At 38.6% G+C, this 22,902-nt stretch overlaps 1 protein-coding gene across 1 annotated transcript in view; it reads left to right on the forward strand.

The window, feature by feature from the left end:
- The window catches only part of PAK1 (p21 (RAC1) activated kinase 1), a 96,008-nt gene extending 75,263 nt beyond the window's left edge, over positions 1–20,745 (forward strand). The window contains exons 11-15 of the mRNA XM_052661600.1: positions 3,268–3,385; positions 7,950–8,049; positions 12,072–12,268; positions 14,697–14,834; positions 19,448–20,745. Of these exons, the coding sequence (XP_052517560.1) occupies positions 3,268–3,385; positions 7,950–8,049; positions 12,072–12,268; positions 14,697–14,834; positions 19,448–19,534 (640 nt within the window). The 3' untranslated portion in view covers positions 19,535–20,745. The remainder of the gene's footprint in view (positions 1–3,267; positions 3,386–7,949; positions 8,050–12,071; positions 12,269–14,696; positions 14,835–19,447) is intronic.
- The last annotated feature ends 2,157 nt before the right edge of the window (positions 20,746–22,902 follow it).

Genomic DNA, 22,902 nt, shown 5'->3' on the forward strand with positions numbered 1-22,902 from the left:
AATGCCTTCAGCCTGTCTGCCTGAGTCAGATGCAAAGGTCTTTAAATCATTCTGCATCTCAAATCTTTTCCTGATCCTGCTTACCCTGCTGAATAACTTGTAGTTTGCATTATCTTAAAATGTGACATTCAGTAGTTTTGTTTGAGATTTGAGCCTTGAGATTTGAGCTGTATGGAGACAGTGCAACCCCTCCTTTGTTCTAAACTCTATGGAACTTGATTTTATTCTTTTTGTTGTTGTTGTTCATTAAAAAAAAATTTTTATTTTAAGTGTTCTGTTTTCATTGTTGACCCCTAGTAAGTATGTAGTCAGTTCAAATCTCTGATCCTGGTTTTTTTTTTTTTTTCATAACAAGAGCTTGCCTTAAACTGGTAACATAGATTTTTGGTTAACTTCATTAAATTCCATTTTGATTCTTTTAACCTATCTTTCCAGCCTGTAGAGCTTGCCTTAAACTGGTAACATAGATTTTTGGTTATCTTCATTAAATTCCATTTTGATTCTTTTAACCTATCTTTCTAGCCTGTAGAGCTTGCCTTAAACTGGTAACATAGATTTTTGGTTATCTTCATTAAATTCCATTTTGATTCTTTTAACCTATCTTTCCAGCCTGTAGAGCTTGCCTTAAACTGGTAACATAGATTTTTGGTTATCTTCATTAAATTCCATTTTGATTCTTTTAACCTATCTTTCCAGCCTGTAAGAATTCTGCTCTTTAAGGTAATAATAAGAGTTGTAGCTAATATTGTGTTATGCTTTTCTTTGTACTAAGCACTTTTGTGAATAGCAGTATCTCATTATGAGGTAGGGTTTATTGTCTGTATTTTACAGATGAAGAAACTGAGATTCATAGAAGTTAATAACTTGTCCAAGACCAGTAAGCCAGTAAGTAGCAAATGAGGGTTTTGGATTTGAATATTCCTAGCATCAACGTCCATGCCCTTTCCATCATATTATGTTCTTTTCTACCATATCTGAACAAAAGAAATTGCTTCTTGCCTGGGTTTCAGACGCATCAGAGGTGAAGGTGACATTGGACCAAGTCTTAGACTCTGAGTAATTTTTCTTACTATTTATCATGCATTGCCAACTTGTTTTCATTGCTGCCAAATTGTGCCAGATTTCTTGTTCTACATCTAAAAGTGGTAAGCGTTCATTTCTTTAAAGAGGCAAGGAGGTGGACTTTGGCCTTCTCTGTTTTGGAGATGATAGTCTCTCCATGATGTAGGTCATGACTGGCTCTGAAGAATCCTCTGAAGTTATTCATCCTCCCATCTCTTTTAAGAACTTATTATATGGAGAATAAAGCATGGATAAGCTTCTGAAGGTTATAAGAATACTACATTTTGGCTCAGGATAAGGAAAAATGAAAGCTGTCTTAAGGGTATGGCCTATCTCATAAAATAGTGAGTTCTTCATTAGTGGAGGTAAGTAAACAACAAAATGCATGTGCTTGAATGAATCTGTATTCTGGGAATGGGATTAGAAGGTTTATAAATTGTTTGTTTATCATGCCTTTGCCAGTGTTTCCAGAGGCTTGTTATATTCTGTAATCAGAAATAAATTAGGCTCAGTCCCTGTCATCAGTTGTAGTCTGGTATACGAAAACATACCTAGGAATTCTTGCTGGAGGAGAAGAGTGGGTACTCTTAAGCTGAACATTCAGTGAAGGTGCTACATTTGAGAGTCTGTGGTTTTTGTGAGTTCCCAGAGGAGAACTCCATTCATATTTTTTCTTCTCTAAATATGGGATGCTCTGAAGCTTTTTTGATGGTACCTTGGCACAGTGTATAGCTGCATAGTAATTGAGACAACATGAATCTGGGCTTGAGAACATTATGTGAGGCCCAGCTAAAGGGACTCTGCTTTGTCAGTGTCCACATAATCTTTTGTACACTTGTGTTTTCCCCCCAGTCAGTCCAAGTTGACAGATGTTTTTTCGATGTGCTGGGGGATGGTCTATAAATGCACATTCTTTGTCAGGGATGAAATAGGCTTATGGCAGTGGAGGGCTTTTTAACCCAGGCCTGAATTCTCTTTTGGTCCAAGTCCCCACAGTCTTCTCCTAAGAGATTGTTGAAGGAGAAATTAATCTGTTACATTTATTCTTCATGGACATTAAAAAACTTTAAGACTTTGATGTACAGAGAATGCATAATATTATAGAAAAAGGACTGAATTGATTAATAGGCAAGAGAATATGATTTAAATCTTATCCTTTACTTGAGACTGTTTTTTTTTTCCAGTAGCCTCCCATCTGCCCAGCAGTAGTCCCAATATGGGGATGAAGATGATATGACATGCCACACAGCTCAAGCCAGTTCAGTCTGCCTCCTTTGTCTAAAGCTAGCGCAAGAGTTTGTAGAGCTCTAGACTATCTTTGTTGTTTATTTGTCTTATTTTGTAGCAGAGAAAACTGACAGGCTAGGTGATTTTTTTACTTATCATATAACAGAGCTGAGTGATCCAGTCCCTGAGTGAAACTTTCAGTTTTAGCTCTTCTCAGCCCCACAGTCTGTCCAGTGATACAGTACTAAATTGGAAACCCTTGGCTTCCAGAAGAGGCTTTGGTTCTGTAATCCTTACTGAATTTATTCCTTTCTTATAATCAGAGATGTTCAAAACGGAGATCATTGTCAGCAGAATGGCTGTGTGTATAAAACTCTACAGCTTTTTAATGGTTTTTATAACTATTACTTTATTTAACATTTGCAGTTATCTTTTATTTTACTCATTGATTTATTCAGTAAATAATGATATCTACTGTGCTACTCTCTCTGGGGATGAAATCTTGAACATGACCTGGTACTGATCTCATGGATCTCAAATCTAGTAGAACTCTCAAGGATGTTTAGTGACTTCCCTAATATTGATAACATGGACTCCAAATCCCATCTTCATCAGATGTTTGGGTACTCTCTGCTTTCAGGCTTCTAGAGGTGTGGGAACCACGCCTCATTTTAAGAAATACTGCTTTGTGTTGTGATGAAATGAAATTTTATTGCATCTTCAACCTAGTGATTTTAGTTCTACCTTTTGGGGCTTCACAGGACAGTCTGCCGTGTTTTCTCTAGTCGAATCCTTAAGAGATACCAAGCTAGTGAAACGGTCCCATAGATTCTGCTTTTCTTCAGAAAAAAGGACCCTAGACCCTTTCAGAATTGAGGGAAATGCAGAGTCACTCTGTGTATATGCTTGTCCTTTGAAAGCCACTGCTATGGCTCAGTGTACCCTATTCCTACTCACCTTTTACCTTTACCCCTGCAGTTACCTTGTGGGAGATGAGCTGTGGGTTGTCATGGAATATTTGGCTGGAGGTTCTTTGACAGATGTGGTAACGGAAACTTGCATGGACGAAGGTCAGATTGCAGCTGTGTGCCGTGAGGTAAGGTCAACAGCCAATTAGACTTGAGCAGGAAATGGCTTCCATATCTATGTATCTCAGGGTTCTGCATCTGATGGGATCTCAGCCTGGGCACTGTAGAAGTGGGAGAAATTAGTTGTATTCTCCCATCATCCTTTTATGATACCTGTTTTGAGATTTTTATCATCATTCTTTTTTCTTTAACTATATTCTAAAAGAAAGTTCATATATATATATATATACACACACACACATACATACATATATATAATCATGTATTATTTCAGCCTCTTAGAAATAGCTTCTGTGAGCATTTATTTTCCTTTATCTCTTTAATATGGGTATAATTTTAGTCATATTTTTTTATTCTGCTTTCCTGCTTTATTCATGTGTTATAAAGGAAATAAAGCAGAGTAAAGAGATAGTGACAGAAGAGATACTATTTCAGATAGTCAGGGAAGGTTTTGCCATATATTTGAGTAAAGATCTGAATGATATGAGAGAGTAAGCCAAGCAGAAATCTAGGGTAAAATACTTCCAGGCAAAAGGAATAGGAAACAAAGTTTAAATCAGTATTCTTCTCTCTCCTCGTTGCTGTCAAACATCTAAAGTCTGTAAAATGCTTGTATAAGGAGGGAGAATAAAAACCTTGGCAAGGCCTACATGAGAAGCAGTGTCCTTAGGGGATGGCCACATCTTCATTAGAGCAAGAGGATGAAGGGAGTATTTGGAGAAGTTGAGTGTATTGGATGCTTTGCTGATAAAAGCCTGAAACTTTCTCATAGCCTTATAGTATAAAAGTTTGGGAATTAGGGAAAGAGAGCATGATTAAGTGGTTAGAAGATTAGACTCAGAGTTTTATGGGGATGAGTATGCCTAGGGTTTGATGATAGAGGAATTAGAATCATGCAGATGAAATTACATAGTTTTGTAATAATATTAGGAAAAATAAAGTCATGTGAAATCACTACTGTCCTAGAAAATATTATCATCTTTTCATTAAAAACCCTGGGATCTAGAACACATACACAGGTAGGTTAATGGAATTAACACAGGCCTGGGATCTGAGGAGATCTGAGTTATTTTCTTTACTGTACCACTGAGGTGGTGTTCAAATTTGTTTCATTATTCTCCCTCCCCCACCAGGAAACTTTCAAGACGTTTTTTCCTAATCACATTTCCCCCATGAAATTTAATATCATAGATAAACTATGTACCTGTATTCTCGGGACCTTTGGAAATGCAGAGTTACTGTAATAACTAAGATGTTATTCATTTCAGTCATCCGAAGAACTGACTTTTACTGATTGAGATACATGCAAATGTGTGTTTGGCGAAATCAATATGTCTCAAGTGATTTATCTTAGGAATTGCAGCATTCATACTGTGTATACCTTAGGGGTACCATGTGGATCAAAAAGCATTTGGAAAAACATTTAAATGTTATGCAAATACATGGCATTACTATTATCCATAAGTTCTCATAGAGATAATTCACCTTTCTAAAAATACTGTTATTGAGATATAATTCACATACCATATTATTCACCCATTTAAAGTACATAATTTAAAAGATATTAGTATATTTAGTTTATACAGCTATCACCATAATCAGTTTTAGAACATTTGCATCACCCTAAAAAGAAACAAAGAATGTTCAAACTACCACACAATTGTACTCATCTCACACGCTAGCAAAGTAATGCTCAACATTCTCTAAGTGAGGCTTCAACAGTATTCAAGCTGGATTTAGAAAAGGCAGAGGGAAGTGGGAGGGGGGTTCATGTGTGGGATCGTATGTACACCCGTGGTGGATTCATGTCAATGTATGGCGAAACCAACACAGTATTGTAAAGTAAAATAAAGTAAAAATAAAAAATTTTTTTTTAAAAAAAAAGAAAAGGCAGAGGAACCAGAGATCAAATTGCCAACATTTGTTGGATCATTGAAAAAGCAAGAGAGTTCCAGAAAAACATCTACTTCTGCTTTAATAACTATGTCAAAGCCTTTGACTGTGTGGATCACAGCAAACTGTGGAAAATTCTTCAAGAGATGGGAATACCAGACCACCTGACCTGCCTCCTGAGAAATCTGTTTACAAGAAGCAACAGTTATAACCGGACATGGAACAACAGACTGGTTCCAAATTGGGAAAGGAGTATGTCAAGCCTGTATATTGTCACCCTCTTATTTAACTTATATGCAGAGTACATCATGCAAAATGCCGGGCTAGATGAAGCACAAGCTGGAATCAAGATTGCTGGGACAAATATCAATCACCTCAGAAATGGAGATGATACCACCCTTATGGCAGAAAGTGAAGAACTAAAGAGCCTCTTGATGAAAGTGAAAGAGGAGGGTGAAAAAGTTGGTTTAAAACTCAACATTTAGAAAACTAACATCATGGCATCTGGTTCCATCACTTCATGGCAAATAGATGGGGAAACAGTAACACACTTTATTTTGGGGGGCTCCAAAATCACTGCAAATGGTGATTTCAGCCATGAAATTAAAAGACACTTGCTCCTTGAAAGAAAGGTTATTACCAACCTAGACAGCATATTAAAATAAAAGCTGAGACATCACTTTGCCGACAAAAGTTCTGTCTAGTCAAAGCTATGGTTTTTCCACCAGTCAAGTACGGATGTGAGAGTTGGACTATAAAGAAAGCTGAGTGCTGAAGAATTGATGCTTTTGAACTGTGGCATTGGAAAAGACTCTTGAAAGTCCCTTGGACTACAAGGAGATCCAACAAGTCCATCCTAAAGGAAATCAGTCCTGAATACTCATTGAAAGGACTGATGCTGAAGCTGAAACTCCAGTACTTTGTCCACCTGATGTGAAGAACTGACTCCTTGGAAAAGACCCTGATGCTGGGAAAGATTGAAGGCAGGAGAAGGAAACGACAGAGGATGAGATGGTTGGATGGCATCATCGACTTGATGGACATGAGTTTGAGCAAGCTCCGGGAGTTGGTGATGGACAGGGAGGCCTGGCGTGCTGCAGTCCATGGGGTTGCAAAGAGTCAGACACAAGTAAGCAACTGAACTGAACTGAAAAAGAGACTCCATACCTATTAGCAGTCACCCCACCCTGCTGCCCCCACCCAGCCTGTTTCCCATCCCTTCCAGCCCTATGCAGCCACTAGTCTATTTTGTGTCTCTGTTGATTTGCTTATTCCAGGTATTTCATATAAAGGTGATATGTGTTCTGATTGGCTCATTTTGCTTCGTGTAATATTTTGAAGGCTCATCTGTTCTATAGCATGTGTCCTTTTATTAACAAGTAAGATTCTGTTTATTTGCCTGTCCATCAGCTGATGGACATTTGGGTAATTTCTACTTTTTGACTCTTATGGATAGTGCTGTGAACATTCATGGATAAGTTGTTGGTTGAATATGTTTTTACTTCTCTTGGGTATGTGCCTAGGAGCGGATCTTCTGGTCATGTAGAGACTTTATGTTTAATATTTTGAGGACTGGCCAAAATGTTTACCACAGTGGCTGTACCATTTTATATTCCTACCAGCAATGCATGATGGTTCCAATTTCTAGAAATCATCCTTTCTGTTTATAATTTTTGACATCCAGAGGCCAAAGTCTCCAGCCTCCTTAGGAAAACAGGTCTTACTTTTCCAGGGAAAAGCCGCTTCTGGATATTGGTTTGTTTTTAATTTAGCCATTGATGTATTCTTAGAAAGTAAAGTATTAAGTTGAGAATATTTCAGTAGTGTCCTCTAATTGGTTTGCAGCTTTTTCATGTTTTTTAATTGGTGGAAGCCTCTAAATTTTAGCTTTGGGTTATGAACTTCCTAATAGATTTAGTAGTAACCTTCATAGCATCTTTTCTGACCCTCACCTTTTACAGAACCTTATTTCCAAGGTTCTTTTCTTTCTTCTTTCTTTACTATAGCATTTGCCAATTTCAACCGTTACCATAACTTGAAAGACTTGTAAACGTTTATTTCAAGTCCAGCTTCTCTACAGCACTCAAGATTCACACCTGCAGTTGCCTGCTGGACATTTGTCTGCAGATGTTTATGGGAATGTAAAAAGCAGAATACAGCAAACAGTACAAACTACCTCACCAAAATAAGATTATCTTCCTAAATTCACGGCTTCTAGTATCTTTCCATTTGTTTAGTTTCCCAAATGTGACTCTTATTTGTCATTTTCCTGTAGTTTTTTCTTTACAAATTCCTTTCCATTCTTCCTCAGTATTTTTTTTTTTTTTTTGCCTTGGGTTCTTTGTCAAGGTGCTAACGTTCTGTAAACAATTCTAAAATACTCTGGAGGAATTCCTGTACCTAAAACTGTTATAAGCTAGGTTATAATACACTGTGGTCAAGTATCTTATAAGAAAAGTATGAGGCAACACCGAGTATTAAAAAAAAAAAGTATGTTTAGCAATGAGACAAGAGACTAGATTTTAGACCTGCCTCTTCCATTCATTTGGAGTAAGTTCTTTTACTCACTGGGGTCTCACTTTTGTTATCATAAAATGAGGAGGTTGGATTAGTGATTTTCTGTAAGTCTTCATAATTATTTGTCCTTTCTCTCTCCTTTTGCCCACATCACTTCAACAGTGCCTGCAAGCTTTGGAGTTTCTGCATTCAAACCAAGTTATTCATAGAGACATCAAGAGTGACAACATCCTGTTGGGAATGGATGGCTCTGTCAAGCTAAGTGAGTAGGAGTGATAATCACTTCTCTTCTCTCTGAGACCCTGTCTTCTCTGGGATGGTAATCCTATGAGAGTAGCTACAAGACTCACCAAAGAATCTATTTCCTTGGATATGCCGGCACTTTATGTTACTCAGCACTATATAGGATGACATTTTCCCCCCACTCATTTATACATTAAATGAAAAACATTTATTGTGATGGGCAACAAGGATACTTTTGCCTATATTTAAGTAGTTCTCAACCTACTATGGGAAACATAAAATACATAATTAGAAAAGAGAGTTTAGTGTAATAACTTTCATTCAGTCATTCATTTAGCAAACTTTTATAAAATGTCTGTTTATGTGGTTGGCCATCTGAGAATGAAAAATGTGAGTAAGAACACACAGTTCTTATTGAAGGCCTCGTAATTAAGTGAACATATAATAGCAATATAATATAACTGTAGGCAGAACATTCTGTTCAGAAGTGTAAGGACCAAGAATCCAGAGAAAGAGATTGTGTCACAGGTGGATGGGCAGCTTATGGGAGGACTGTTAGCAGTCTCTACCCTGGGGCACAAGAGGAGGAACGTATTAAAGCAGGGTCATGCCTCAGTTCAGTTCAGTCGCTCAGTCGTGTCCAACTTATTGCGACCCCATGGACTGCAGCACACCAGGCCTCCCTGTCTATCACCAACTCTGGAACTTGCTCAAACTCATGTCCATCAAGTTGGTGATGCCATCCAACCATCTCATCCTCTGTCGTTTCCTTCTCCTGCCTTCAATCTTTCCCAGCATCAGGGTCTTTTCCAAGGAGTCAGTTCTTCACATCAGGTGGACAAAGTACTGGAGTTTCAGCTTCAGCATCAGTCCTTTCAATGAATATTCAGGACTGATGTCCTTTAGGATGGACTTGTTGGATCTCCTTGTAGTCCAAGGGACTTTCAAGAGTCTTCTCCAACACCATAGTTCAGAAACATCAATTCTTCAGCACTCAGCTTTCTTTATAGTCCAACTCTCACATCCGTACTTGACTGGTGGAAAAACCATAGCTTTGACTAGATGGAACTTTTGTCGGCAAAGTAATGTCTCAGCTTTTATTATAATATGCTGTCTAGGTTGGTAATAACCTTTCTTTCAAGGAGCAAGTGTCTTTTAATTTCATGGCTGAAGTTACCATCTGCAGTGATTTTGGAGCCCCCCAAAATAAAGTGTGTTACTGTTTCCCCATCTATTTGCCATGAAGTGATGGAACCAGATGCCATGATGTTAGTTTTCTAAATGTTGAGTTTTAAGCCAACTTTTTCACTCTCCTCTTTCACTTTCATCAAGAGGCTCTTTAGTTTTTCTTCGCTTTCTGCTATAAGGGTAGTGTCATCTGCGTATCAGAGGTGATTGATATTTGTCCCGGCAATCTTGATTCCAGCTTGTGCTTCATCTAGCTCGGCATTTTGCATGATGTACTCTGCATATAAATTAAATAGAGTGACAATATACAGCCTTGACATATTCCTTTTCCTATTTGGAACCAGTCTGTTCTTCCATGTGCAGTTCTAACTGTTGCTTCCTGACCTGCATACAGATGTCCAAGAGGTAGGTTCGGTGGTCTAGTATTTCCATCTCTTTCAGAATTTTCCACAGTTTGTTGTGATCCACACACTCAGAGTCTTTGGTGTAGTCAGTAAAGCAGAAGTAGATGTTTTTCTGGAACTCTCTTGCTTTTTCGATGATCTAATGGATGTTGCCAGTTTGATCTCTGGTTCCTCTGCCTTTTCTAAAACCAGCTTGAACATGTATAGGTTCACAGTTCATGCATGTTGAAGCCTGTTGGAGAATTTTGAGCATTACTTTACTAGCATATGAGATGAGTGCAATTGTGCATTAGTTTGAACATTCTTTGGCATTGCCTTTCTTTGGGATTGGAATGAAAACTGACCTTTTCCGGTCCCGTGGCCACTGCTGAGTTTTCCTAATATGCGGGCATATTGAGTGCAGCACTTTCACAGCATCATCCTTCAGGATTTGAAACAGCTCAACTGGAATTCCATCATCTCCACTAGCTTTGTTCGTAATGATGCTTCCTAAGGCCCACTTGACTTCACATTCCAGGATACCTGGCTCTAGGTCAGTGGTCATACCATCATGATTATCTGGGTCATGAAGATCTTTTTTGTATAGTTCTTGTGTGTATTCTTGCTACCTCTTCTTAATATCTTCTGCTTTTCTCATTTACTGTGCCCATCTTTGCATGAAACGTTACCTTAGTATATCTAATTTTCTTGAAGAGATCGCTAGTCTTTCCCACTCTGTTCCTCTATTTCTTTGCACTGATATCTGAGGAAGGCTTTCTTCTCCTTGTTATTCTTTGGAACTCTTCATTCAAATGGGTATATCTTTCATTTTCTCCTTTGCTTTTTACTTCTTTTCTTTTCACAACTATTTGTAAGGCCTTCTCAGACAGCCATTTTGGTTTTTTGCATTTCTTTTTCTTGGGGATGGTCTTGATTCCCATCTTCTGTACAATATCACGAACATCCTTCCATAGTTCGTCAGGCACTCTATCAGATCTAATCCCTTGGGTCTATTTGTCACTTCCACTGTATAATCATAAGGGATTTGATTTAAGTCATACCTGAATGGTCTTGTGGTTTTCCCTACTTTCTTCAATTTAAGTCTGAGTTTGGCAATAAGGAGTTCATGATCTGAGCACAGTCAGCTCCTGGTCTTGTTTTTGCTGACTGTATAGAGCTTCTCCCTCTTTGGCTGCAAAGAATATAATCAATCTGATTTTGGTATTGACCATCTGGTAATGTCCGTGTGTAGAGTCTTCTCTTGTGCTGTTGGAAGAGGGTGTTGCTATGACCAGTGAATTCTCTTGGCAAAATTCTATTAGCCTTTGCCCTGCTTCATTCTGTACTCCAAGGCCAAATTTGCCTGTTACTCCAGGTGTTTCTTGACTTCCTACTTTTGCATTCCAGTCCCCTATAATGAAAAGGACATCTTTTTTGGGTGTTAGTTCTAGAAGGTCTTGTAGGTCTTCATAGAACCATTCAGCTTCAGCTTCTTCAGCCTTACTGGTTGGGGCATAGGCTTGGATTACCGTGATATTGAATGGTTTGCCTTGGAAACAAACAGAGATCAATCTGTCGTTTTTGAGATTGCACCTAAATACTGTATTTTGGAGTCTTTTGTTGACTGTGATGGCGACCCCATTTTTCCTATGGGATTCTTGCCCACAACAATAGATAAAATGGTCATCTGAGTTAAATTCACCCATTCCTGTCCATTTTAGTTTGATGACTACTAAAATGCCTATGTTCACTCTTGCCATCTCCTGTTTGACCACTTCCAATTTGCCTTAATTCATGGACATAACATTCCAGGTTCCTATGTAATATTGCTGTTTACTGCATCGGAGTTTGCTTCTATCACTAGTCACATCCACAGGTGGGTGTTGTTTTTGCTTTGGCCCTGTCTTTTCATTCTTTCTGGAATTGTTTCTCCACTGATCTTCAGTAGCATATGGGACACCTACCGACCTGGGGAGTTCGTCTTTCAGTATCCTATCTTTTTGGGTTTTTATACTGTTCATGGGGTTCTCAAAGCAAGTGGTTTGCTATTCCCTTCTCTAGTGGACCACATTTTTTCATGCCTAGTTGTAGATGATTAGGGTTTCATGCCTGAGAAATTAAATAAGGACCTAGTAACCAGATACTGGTATATGGGGATGGTTTTCAGGAAGAAAGCAGAATTTGGGTAGGTAATAAATGTCAAAATGGGCAGCTTAGCCTTTAATGCTAGTGTTTATGGTTTGAGGAGGAGTAGGAAGGCAGAAATGATGTTTCATGTTCCTCCTTAAAGTCTGACCAGGGCACAGCCTAGGAGCTGGATATGAAGGTGGCGGTTATGTGACTCCAGTTTTGGAGAGACAAGGGATGTAGTGGTTAGGACACTGGCAGAGCTTGATACCTTGGGGTAGGCACACAGTATTTACAGAAGAAACACTCTGCATATGAACCGTTTCTGTCTTTTCTTTTTCAGCTGATTTTGGATTTTGTGCTCAGATCACCCCAGAGCAGAGCAAACGCAGCACCATGGTGGGAACACCGTACTGGATGGCACCAGAGGTTGTGACCCGGAAAGCCTATGGGCCTAAGGTTGACATTTGGTCCTTGGGCATCATGGCCATTGAAATGATTGAAGGAGAGCCCCCATACCTCAATGAAAACCCTCTGAGAGTGAGTGTTACTAGTCCCATATCAAGATGTTTGGGCTGTTGGATTTCTCTTTTCTGGATCAAACTAGGCAGTGATAAAGTATACATGCTTAAAGAAAATGTAAATTAGCAGTCATTCATTCATATATTCAGTGATTATTTGAGTTCTTATGGGCAAGAAACTGTTCTGATAATAATAAAACAAATTAATATATAGTAACAGAAGATAAGAGCTGTGAAAGAAATAGTAAGGGGCTTAAGAGAGTAAGAGGGGGAAGGACAGAGAAGTATGCTGTTTTATTCTAGGTGGAGAATGAATTCCTCTCTTATAAGTTATCTGAGGAGACATCTGAAGAAAAAAAAGGAATGAAAAAGTAAAAAGTAAAATGAAAAAAGGAATGAGCTTTGAGATTAATCTGAAGTAAGAATTTTCAAGTTATCAAGTGTATAAAGAACTTGTTTAGAGAACATACTTGATACATCCTTGGGAAAACCAAGGAGACTAATGTCCCTGAAGTGAGTGAGCAGAGTGGACAAGGTTCTGACCATGTTAAGTTAAAATGTTTATTAGACATCTTAAATGGAGGTATTGAGTAGAATTGGGCATAAGAGTTCAGAGTTCAAGAGTGAGCATTCAGGACTCGAAATACAAATTTATTAGTAGGTATTATATGGTTGGTTTATTTAAAAATCAGAGGTAGATGATAATGAGATCACTCACCTGGGGAGAGAGGTAGTACTGAGACCTGGGATACTCTCATATTTACAAATTAGAGGAACCAGCAAAGTTGATCAATGGGCAGCCTTCCTGGTAGAAGGAGAACTGAGAGACGTGTCCTGGAGGCCGAGAGGACAAGTGTTTCGAGAAGGAGGATGGACCAGTGTGTCAAATGTGACTAAGTTGCATTTAAGCCAATGCGAAGTAATGATCATTAGATTTGCCCGTGTGAAGGTTGTTGATGACTTTGACAGTCAGTTTCACTGGAGTGATGGGAACGAAAGCCTGATTAGAGTAAATCCACCAGAGTGAAGAAATGACATGTATAAGCAGTTACTTTTCATCGTTTTCTTTCGGAGGAATTTTGCAGTTATGCTAACAGAGAAGTGAGTGGAGCCATATCTTGAAGTAGAGACTAGGGGGGTTTTCTTGTTTTGTTTTTTGTTTTGAAGATGATATTATCATAGCATGTTTTTGTGCTGATGAGAATTATCTAGTAGAGAGGAAAATGGTCATGTACAAGAGGGATGTGACGTCTGTAGGAGAGATAGTGATATCGTTAAGTAGATCGGGGGGTTGGATCAAGTACTGAAGTAAAGATCATCAAATTAGAACTTGGACAGTTTGTTATTATAATAGGAGAGGGAAAGCAGTGTAAGTGAATACAGATACAAGTAGGTTGATAATTTTGATCATGGGCAAATGTGAGAGTTATTCTGATTGTTTTTATTTTGTTATTTATTCCAACCTCTCACTCAGTGCAAGAATTCCCAGAGTTTTGTCGCTAATCGACAGTCATGTAGTTTTAGCCAGTTACCTCTTGGATAGCCCTGATTATTGAAAAGTGTTTTAGTGTACCAAACTGAAACTACCTTCCATAGTTTCTTCCCTTGCCTCCCAGTATTGCCCTGTGGATCCACATGCCACTCATCTTCCTCCACCTTAGAGTGGCCTTGAAAATGATGATGAATAGTAGTAACAGAAATGAGACTGGGATCAAAGTCAGAGGACATAAGCTTGTGTAAACAGCACGATCCCAAGCATATCTCTTTATGTTTTAGGACTTTATCTGTGAAATGGGGATGATAATTCTTGCTCTGCCTATTACCCAGAGTTATTATGGTCATTAAATGAGATAGTGTTTGTGTAAACACTTATGAAATAAAGTTCAGATTGCTTTAAAAGGTTTAGTATGATGTTTTTCTTTATCTTTCCCAGGATATGGCTTCATATTAGAGAACCAAGATGGCAACAGTGAAACAGATTGCTCCTTTACAGAATAGTTCCTTTATATATTCTTTTCCTGCTAGAAGAGATCAGTTTTTAGATGACTGAGATGATGGCACCAGGAATAATAAATTTCCTTCAGTAAATGGGCAGGTGTTTAACTCATTAGGCTAAATGTATAGTAAACCATTTAGATTTAAATCAATAATAATAAATCCTTGGATCTGTAACACACTTCATAAGCTTATGAAATGCTTTCAATATGTTATCTTGTTTTATTTTACAGACATGTGAGATAGGCACTGTTAACATCCCTGTTTTACAGACGAGGAAGTTAGAAATTCACTGGAAATTTGGCTCTTAAGTCATATTCTCTCCATTATACCAAAGCTGCCTCTTTGTCTTCTGAAGGCAGAAAGCAGCCGGCCATATTTCTTCGGGGCCTGTCTGGGAACCAGGAAAGAATCCCAGGCAGAGCCCAGGGCAATTCTGTTTGTATTTCCAGGCCTTGTACCTCATTGCCACCAATGGGACCCCAGAGCTTCAGAACCCAGAGAAGTTGTCAGCTATCTTCCGAGACTTTCTGAACCGCTGTCTTGAGATGGATGTGGAGAAGAGAGGTTCGGCTAAAGAACTGCTGCAGGTAACTGTCCCTATGTAGGGAGGTACCTAATTCAGAGAATCACATAACCAAGGCTTTTTTGCTGCATTTTTGTATGGCTGTTATAGAACTAGGCTTTTCTCCTAGCACGTCCCACACTCCTATTTCCCTCATCTTTTTCATCCCTGGACCTTTGCTGATGTTACTCCCTTGGGCTCTTCCTCAGCCTATTAAAACTCTGTACTTTTCTAGGCTGTATCTTACAGAGTTATTTTCTGAGCTCTTATTGAACTTTGCCTATATCTTCCTTTGGTGCTTGTTATGTTCTGCCTGAATTAGTCTAGCGGAGTTTGAGTCTTGATGAGAAGAAATTTTTTGACATGCAAAACTTATACAAGGTATATTTTACTGGAATAAACTCAAAAGATAGATTTTTAGGAAAGGATATCGGAAGACATTCATTTAGAGGATAGTTAGTGCAACATTTCAAGTCTTCCCAGTTTCTTCATGGAAACCCTTGCAGATGGTGGGAATGATAGTCTGCTTGTTTGTTCATTTATTTCAATTTTTTGGCCATGCCACATGGCATGAGGGACCTTAGTTCCCTGACCAGGGATCAAACCTGTGCCCTCCTGCAGTGGAAGCTTGGAGTCTTAACCATTGGATCACCAGGAAGGTCCCTATAGTCTGCTTGTTTGGAGTGAGATCCTGACAGGCTGTGGGGAACCTGAAGTTGGGGGTTTACCAAGCCTTATATATTCCACCAGCTTAATCCTGAAGTTATAGCATGATTATTTCATATGGTTTCAAAATTTGCTTTTAGTTGACCACATTATCTATATTTAGCATTTATGTTTCAGTTACAGTTTCTCATTACTAGTGTTATTTTACTACATTGCCAACTGGTGATTTAATAAGTGTGACATGCAACTTACTGACGATGAGAAATGTGTAGATTTGCACAGTCAGTCAGTATACAAAAGTCATAAAACTTTTGTATTTTGAGGACTAACACAGGGCAGGGCAGGGCAGGATGTACCATACTGCATCAAATTAAAGCTAACTATGAACAATTCTGTCTTCCTTACTGTTAGTAGATCATAACTTCTATGTTATTAATCCTTGGTTTCCTCTTACCTGGGACCTGAATCAAAATAGGTATTCAGTGGGAGAAAACATTTGCAAATGATATCACTGATAAAGCATTAATATCCAAAATATATAACCAGCTCATACAATTCAGGAAAAAAAACCCCTACAAACAACCCAGTTAAAAAGTGGGCAGAAGACCTGAATAGACATTTTTCCAAAGAGAAAATGCAGATGGTCAGCAGGCACATGAAAAGATGCTCAGTATCACTAAGTATCAGGGAAATGCAAATCAAAACCACAGCGAGAAATCACCTCACAGCTGTCAGAATAGCTGTCATCAAAAAGAATCCAAATAACAAATGTTGACAAGGATGTGGAGAAAAGGGAACCCTCCTACACACTTGATGGGGATATAAATTGGTACAGCCAATATGGAAAACAATATGGAGGTTTCTCAATAAACTAAAAATAGAACTATGATATGACCCTGTGGTTCCAGTCCTGGGTATATATATGAAAGAAACAAAAACTAATGCGAAAAGATACATGCAACTCAGTGTTCATAGCAACATTATTTATAATTGCCAAGATATGTAAGTGACCTCAGTGTCCATCAGGAGATGAATGGATAAAGAAGATGTGGATGAATACTGAAAGTGAAGTCGCTCAGTCATGTCCGACTCTTTGCGACCCCTTGGACTGTAGCCTACCAGGATCCTCAGTCCATCGGATTTTCCAGGCAAGAATACTGGAGTGGGTTGCCATTTCCTTCTCCAGGGGTGGATGAATACTACTCAACCATAAAAAAGAATGAAATCTTGCCGTTTGGAACAACATGGATGGACTTGGAGGATATTATGCTAAGTGAAATAAGTCAGACAGAAAAATAAATATTGTATGACATCACTTATATGTAGAATCTAAAAAGTAAAATAAACTAGTGAATATAACAAAAAAGAAACAGATTCACAGATATAGAGAATAAATTAGTGGTTACCAGTGGAGAGAGGGAAAGTGGGGGAGGGACATTATATGGGTAGGGTATTAAGAGACACAAATTATTACATGTAAAACAAGCTGCAAGGATATATTGTATAACCCAGGAGATATAGCCAATATTTTATAGTAGTTATAAATGGAATGTAACCTATAAAAATTGTGAATCACTATATTTTATACCTGTGATTTATGCAGTGGGCTTCCCTAGTGGCTCAATGGTAAAGAATCTGCCTGCCAATGCGGTAGATGCAGGTTCGATCCCTGGGTTGGGAAGATTCCCTGGAGAAGGAAATAGGAAGCCACTCCAGTATTCTTGCCTGGGAGATCCCATGGACAAAGGAGCCTGGTGGGCTACAGTCTACAGAGTTGCAAAAGAATCAGACATGGCTTAGTGATTAAACAACAATTTGTTGTTTAATCTTTAAACTAACATTGTATATCAACTATACTTCAATTAAAAAATAGGTATTCAGAAGATGTTTGTTGAATTGAATGGAATTGCTTAAACCTTCATTGAAATGTTACCTTCTGTAGATATTTAGCATCTCTTTGTAATCAGAGTTACTGACTACAGAGCATTGATATATTAGATAAGAGATCTGGGTTCTACCAAACCCGTTAGTTTCTAGCATCCTTTGGGACAAAACCTCCTTATAACAGGCAGGTTAGGAGCCTTTTCCTTTCATATGAAGTTTTTTCTGGAAACAGCAAGCTTTGGAAAATGTGGAAATAGTCTAAGCCTCAAGATGATATTGTTAACTAGGTATTAAAACATAGTTACTGAAAGATTAATGTCCTCTCGAGTTTTTTTCCTGATATAATAATACATGACAAATAATAACTGCATTGTGTTCTATCTTTACCACATTCTAGGCACTAAGGATTTTACATATTTTTTAACCTATTCTTTTTTAATAAACCTGTGATTTATAGATTTTTGTATTCCCATTTTTACAGGTGAGGAAACTGAGATTTCAAGTGTTCAATAACTTTGCATGATTAAAAAGTAACTGAGAAGTAGTGGACCCAGGATTTAAATCTGTGTGTATTTGGCTCTCAAGTGTGTATATTCTTGGCCACTGCCTGGTTCCGAGTGTTAAGCTGGAAAGACCTTAGGGCTTATTTTGTCTGATTTGTTCATTTCACAGAGAAGAAAACTGAGGCCTCCTAATTGGGTGTTGGATCATGCTGCTTTCTCAACTCAGGGGAGTTGTATAAACATGCAGTCTGAGAACACTGACTCTTTAACTTGTTACTGTACATTGTAAATATTCTAAACAATGACTTTCAGAATCTCAGATCATGAAAGCTTCCCATCTGTTTCTCCTGTGAGAACGATATATATGGATAGAAATACATAGGGGCTTTAGTTGGAATTCATATCTTCGTAATTTAGCCAAGATCTTTTATTCCCTTTTGTAGTAATAGTTTCTTATTCTCAGTACCTCTTTGAATCCCATCTCTGTTCAAAAAAAATTTGAAGCACTTCTAGCAAAGAATATTTGTAGATATTTCTATATTCAGAAATATAGAAATTTTAAAATTTAATGTGTGTATAGACATATACAATATGATTAATAAAAGAGACTTAGGATGGCCAGAAGAATCAAACATACTAATCATTTGTGTTAAATAGTTTTGTTTAAACATCAAATTTGGTTCTTAGTGTCCTGGTAGTGAAAGCAGAAAGAAAATACGTTAGTTAGTTCCTATGTTTCTTATCCAAGGGGAGAAACAGCCTATACCCTCAAGACACAAAGCCTTTTCACTAGTAAATGAAGAAAAGTCATTTTTAGTTGTGAGTTCAGAGTTCTGTGATGATCGTTTTCCATAATGTTTTTTTACTGAAAACATAACAGTAATTTTCAAATGGTGTTTTTTCCACAATGGTCTTTAATGGTTCTGGGTATGGCCCACAGTATAGCCCAGTGAAAGTTTTTTGGAAAAGGACCAAGTCCTTCCTGGGTTAATTAACCTTACTAAACTCAAGGATAGAACAACAAATTCCCAAATCAGTTCTTCTGAAATGCAGAATTGGAGTGTCCCATTGGGTCATGATCAGTTAAGGAAATCATACAGTACAAACTCTTCTTATGTATGTGTTCTTTCATGCAGCATGTCTTCTGTGGGATTCATCCTATTATCAGTGTATCAGTTACTTATTCCTTTTTGTTGCTCTGTAATTTTTGTATAGTATTCTGTGAGTATAATGTTACTCACTCTTTCAGTCTCTTGGACATTTAGGTTCTTTCATTTATGACTGTCATAAGTAAAACTGCAGTGAGCATTCATGTGTGTGTCTTCTGGTGAATTAAAAAACTTACTTCTCTTGAAATATATCTAGAAGTGGAATTGGTGGGATATAAGATAGACATGTGTTTAGCTGTAGGTAGATATTGCCAAACAGTTCTTCAAAATGATATGTTATCTTTGAAAGATGTCCTTCAATTTGAAGTTGATGATATGCACAGTATACAAACATGGGTACCCTGAAAATCTTGTAACGGTTGCTAAAGAAGAATGGTAAATTGTTATGAGTCTTTTGTTCTTTTTCTCCTTTCTAGCATCAATTTCTGAAGATTGCCAAGCCTCTCTCCAGCCTCACTCCACTGATTGCTGCTGCAAAGGAGGCAACCAAGAACAATCACTAAAACCACAGCACCCCAGCCTCATTGTGTCAAGCCTTCTGTGAAATAAATGCTCATTTTGGAAATTCCAACCCCTGTTGCTCTTCCTTGCCTTCTCCTCCCATTTCCTGGTCTAGTGCTCTCGAGACTGATCCTTGAAAACCATGTGTCCAGCATTGAAGAGAACTGCAATTGACTAATTGGATGACGGCCATTTTAAAATAAGGAATTTGCTCCCAACCTGTGGATGTGAGGGTGATTTATGATCAAGGACTTACATGAATAAATCCTTGGACTCCTATTTCTGCCCCACCCCGCACCAGCCAATCAGTTCTTGACTATATAGAATTTTGACTTTATAACATTATCAACTTGTGATCAGTTGAGATATTTTTCAGTGCTTGCTTTTCTGTTATCAGACTGCCCAAACACATTATTGTACTTGAAAATTAGAATAGCCCAAGGAATGCCATGTGGGTAATATTCAGCCAGGACATGAATGGCTCTTCTTTCTGGACCATGACTTTGGCACAGCTGATCCTGATATGGGTGGGAGAGCTACCATGTTTTTCTTTGTATATGCTTCAAGCATCTTTTTGGGAGGATCTAGATCCAGTCGTGTTCCCATGCTATTTCTTGTGAAATGATCTTGGCTATGTAGTAGCTTTTGACTCCCTAAATTCCCCTAGGCTGCTGCCCCCATTTTGCCCTTGTTTAGAACATTGAGAAGTTTCTTAGAGCACATGCTGGGTGAGAGTAGTGTGAGAAGTCAAGGAAAAAAAAAAAAAAAGCTGCTTTTAGAACAAAGCTGGGCATCAGCACCTGTCCAGCTATACCTATGTGATGTTTGAAGAACTCAGCATGTTTTTCCATCTGCAACAAGGAGCTAAATGAGTAACTCATCTTCTGATTGCCCTGATCTCTGGGTCAAAGAGAAAGAACTCCAAATCTGAGACTACCTGTTAGTTTTGGATGGATTTGTTGGCCTGAGATGATCGTCTGCCAGCTATGAGGGAACCCTGTTTTTACATTGCATGGCCAAGCTCTCTGCAAATGGAAATGCTTGCACTGGGTGTTGGGGATGTTTGCTACCTCCTGCTGTCTTTGTGGTTTTGGTCCTCCCGTTATGGTAGGACCCCTGGCCAGCATTGTGGCTTGTCATGTTAGCCCCAATGGCTACCTTGTCATGCTCTGAGGTACCACTGCCTCTGCAGTTTTATTTCCTTCAATAAAAGGAGATGAAAATATTCTATTTGGTGTATGCCTTTTTTTCGCTTTTCCCTTCCCTTCTTTTCTAATTTTTTATTTTGATTTTTTCTAAGTTAAGAAAAAATACATATATTATAAAAATATTCTTTCTTCTAGAATCATTTGAGATTAAGTTGCAGATAAGATGCTGCTTTACCACTATATATTTACTTTATTGTGTATTCTTTATTCTTAACACTTTTGCAGAGATGAAGACCCATGAAAGCCAGTGGTGTAGTTTGAAGACCAGACAGTCAAAGAGCAGTGGTGTAGATTCTAGTGGAAGTCTAGGGGATTCCCTGGTGATTTAATGGTTAGGATTATGCCCTTCCACTGCAGGGGGCATGGGTTTGATCTCTGGTCAGGGAACTAAGATCCTGCATGCTGTGCTGCTGCTGTTGCTGCTAAGTCGCTTCAGTTGTGTCCGACTCTGTGCGACTCCCATAGACTGCAGCCCACCAAGCTCCCCCGTCCCTGGGATTTGGAGTGGGTGGCATGGCCAAAAAAAGCAGGTCTGCACTGCTATATTTAACATGGATAAGCAATAAGGCCCTATTGTATACCACAGGGAACTCTGCTCAGTGTTATGTGGCAGTTTGAATGGGAGGGGAGTTTGGAAGAGAACAGATATATGTTTATATTTTTGACTGAGTCCCTTTGCTGGAGAAGATCGATGTCCTCCTGGCACAGTCAGAGAATAGCCTTTCTCCACATTTTTGTTTGTTCAGACTGTCAGCTAATTGAATGATGTCCACCCACCTTGAGGAGGCACATCTCCTTTGTTCAGTCTATCAATTCAAATGCTAAACTCTTCTGGATACACCCTCAAAGGCACACCCAGAAATAACATTTAATGAGATATGGGGCTCCTGATGACCCAGTCAGGTTGACAGAATTAACCATCACACTCTCCATTCCCACCTCCAGATGAAGGTGATAACTCCAGGGAGGACTGGTCAGCTGACAACTCTTATAACGCTATGTGATTATAGCTTTTAGATCAGGGGGTCAAAAGTGATGATTAGTGAGACCTGATACTGTGTTATGAAGAAAAATGCAGAGCAACAGGAGATCCTCCTGTAGTTACTGAAAGGACAAGTATGATTGGATTGCTTCTGTGTAAGACAGAAGGAATATTAGATAATGTTCCATAAGAAATGATGAAGATCCAAAGATTGTACTTCCTCACTCTTAGACTGCAGTGGTAAACTGGTTAGTCTAATGAGGGCTGAAAATTGTTTGTTAATTGCCTCTCTGGAATTTTAGAGTTGATTAGTTGGGTCATGTCTGACTCTTTGCAACACAATTGACTGCAGCATGCCAGACTTCCCAGTCCTTCACCATCTCCTGGAGCTTGCTCAAACTCATGTCCATTGAGTCAGTGATGCCATCCAACCATCTCACCCTCTGTCGTCCCCTTCTCCTGCCCTCAGTCTTCGTGTCAGGTAGCCAAAGTATTGGAGCTTCAGCTTCAGCATCAGTCCTTCTAGTGAATATTCAGGATTGATTTCCTTTAGGATGGACTGGTTTGATCTCCTTGGAGTCCAAGGGACTCTCAAGAGTCTTCTCCAACACCACAGTTCAAAAACATCAATTCTTTGGCGCTCAGCCTTCCTTATGGTCCAGCTTTCACATCTGTACATGACTATTGGAAAAACCATAGCTTTGACCAGACAGACCTTTGTTGGCAAAGTAATGTCTCTGCTTTTTAATATGCTGTCTAGGTTTGTCATAACTTTTCTTCCAAAGGGCAAGTGTCTTAATTTTGTGGCTGAAGTGTCCATCTGCAGTGTTTTTGGAGCCCAAGAAAATCAAGTCTGTCACTGTTTCTGTTGTTTCCTCCTCTGTTTGTCATGAAGTGATGGGACCAGATGCCATGATCCTACTTTTTTGAATATTGAGTTTTAAGCCAGCTTTTCACTCTCCTCTTTCACCTTCATCAAGAAGCTCTGAAGTTTCTCTTTGCTTTTTGCCATAAGGGTGGTATCATCTGCATATCTGTGGTTATCGATATTTCTTCCAGCAATCTTGATTCCAGCTTATGCTTCATCCAGCCTGCTATTTTTCATGATATACTCTGTATTTAAGTTAAATAAGCAGGGTGACAATATATAGCCTTGATGTACTCCTTTCCCAATTTGGAA

The sequence above is a fragment of the Budorcas taxicolor genome, chromosome 25, assembly GCF_023091745.1.
Source record: "Budorcas taxicolor isolate Tak-1 chromosome 25, Takin1.1, whole genome shotgun sequence".
NCBI lineage: Eukaryota > Metazoa > Chordata > Mammalia > Artiodactyla > Bovidae > Budorcas > Budorcas taxicolor.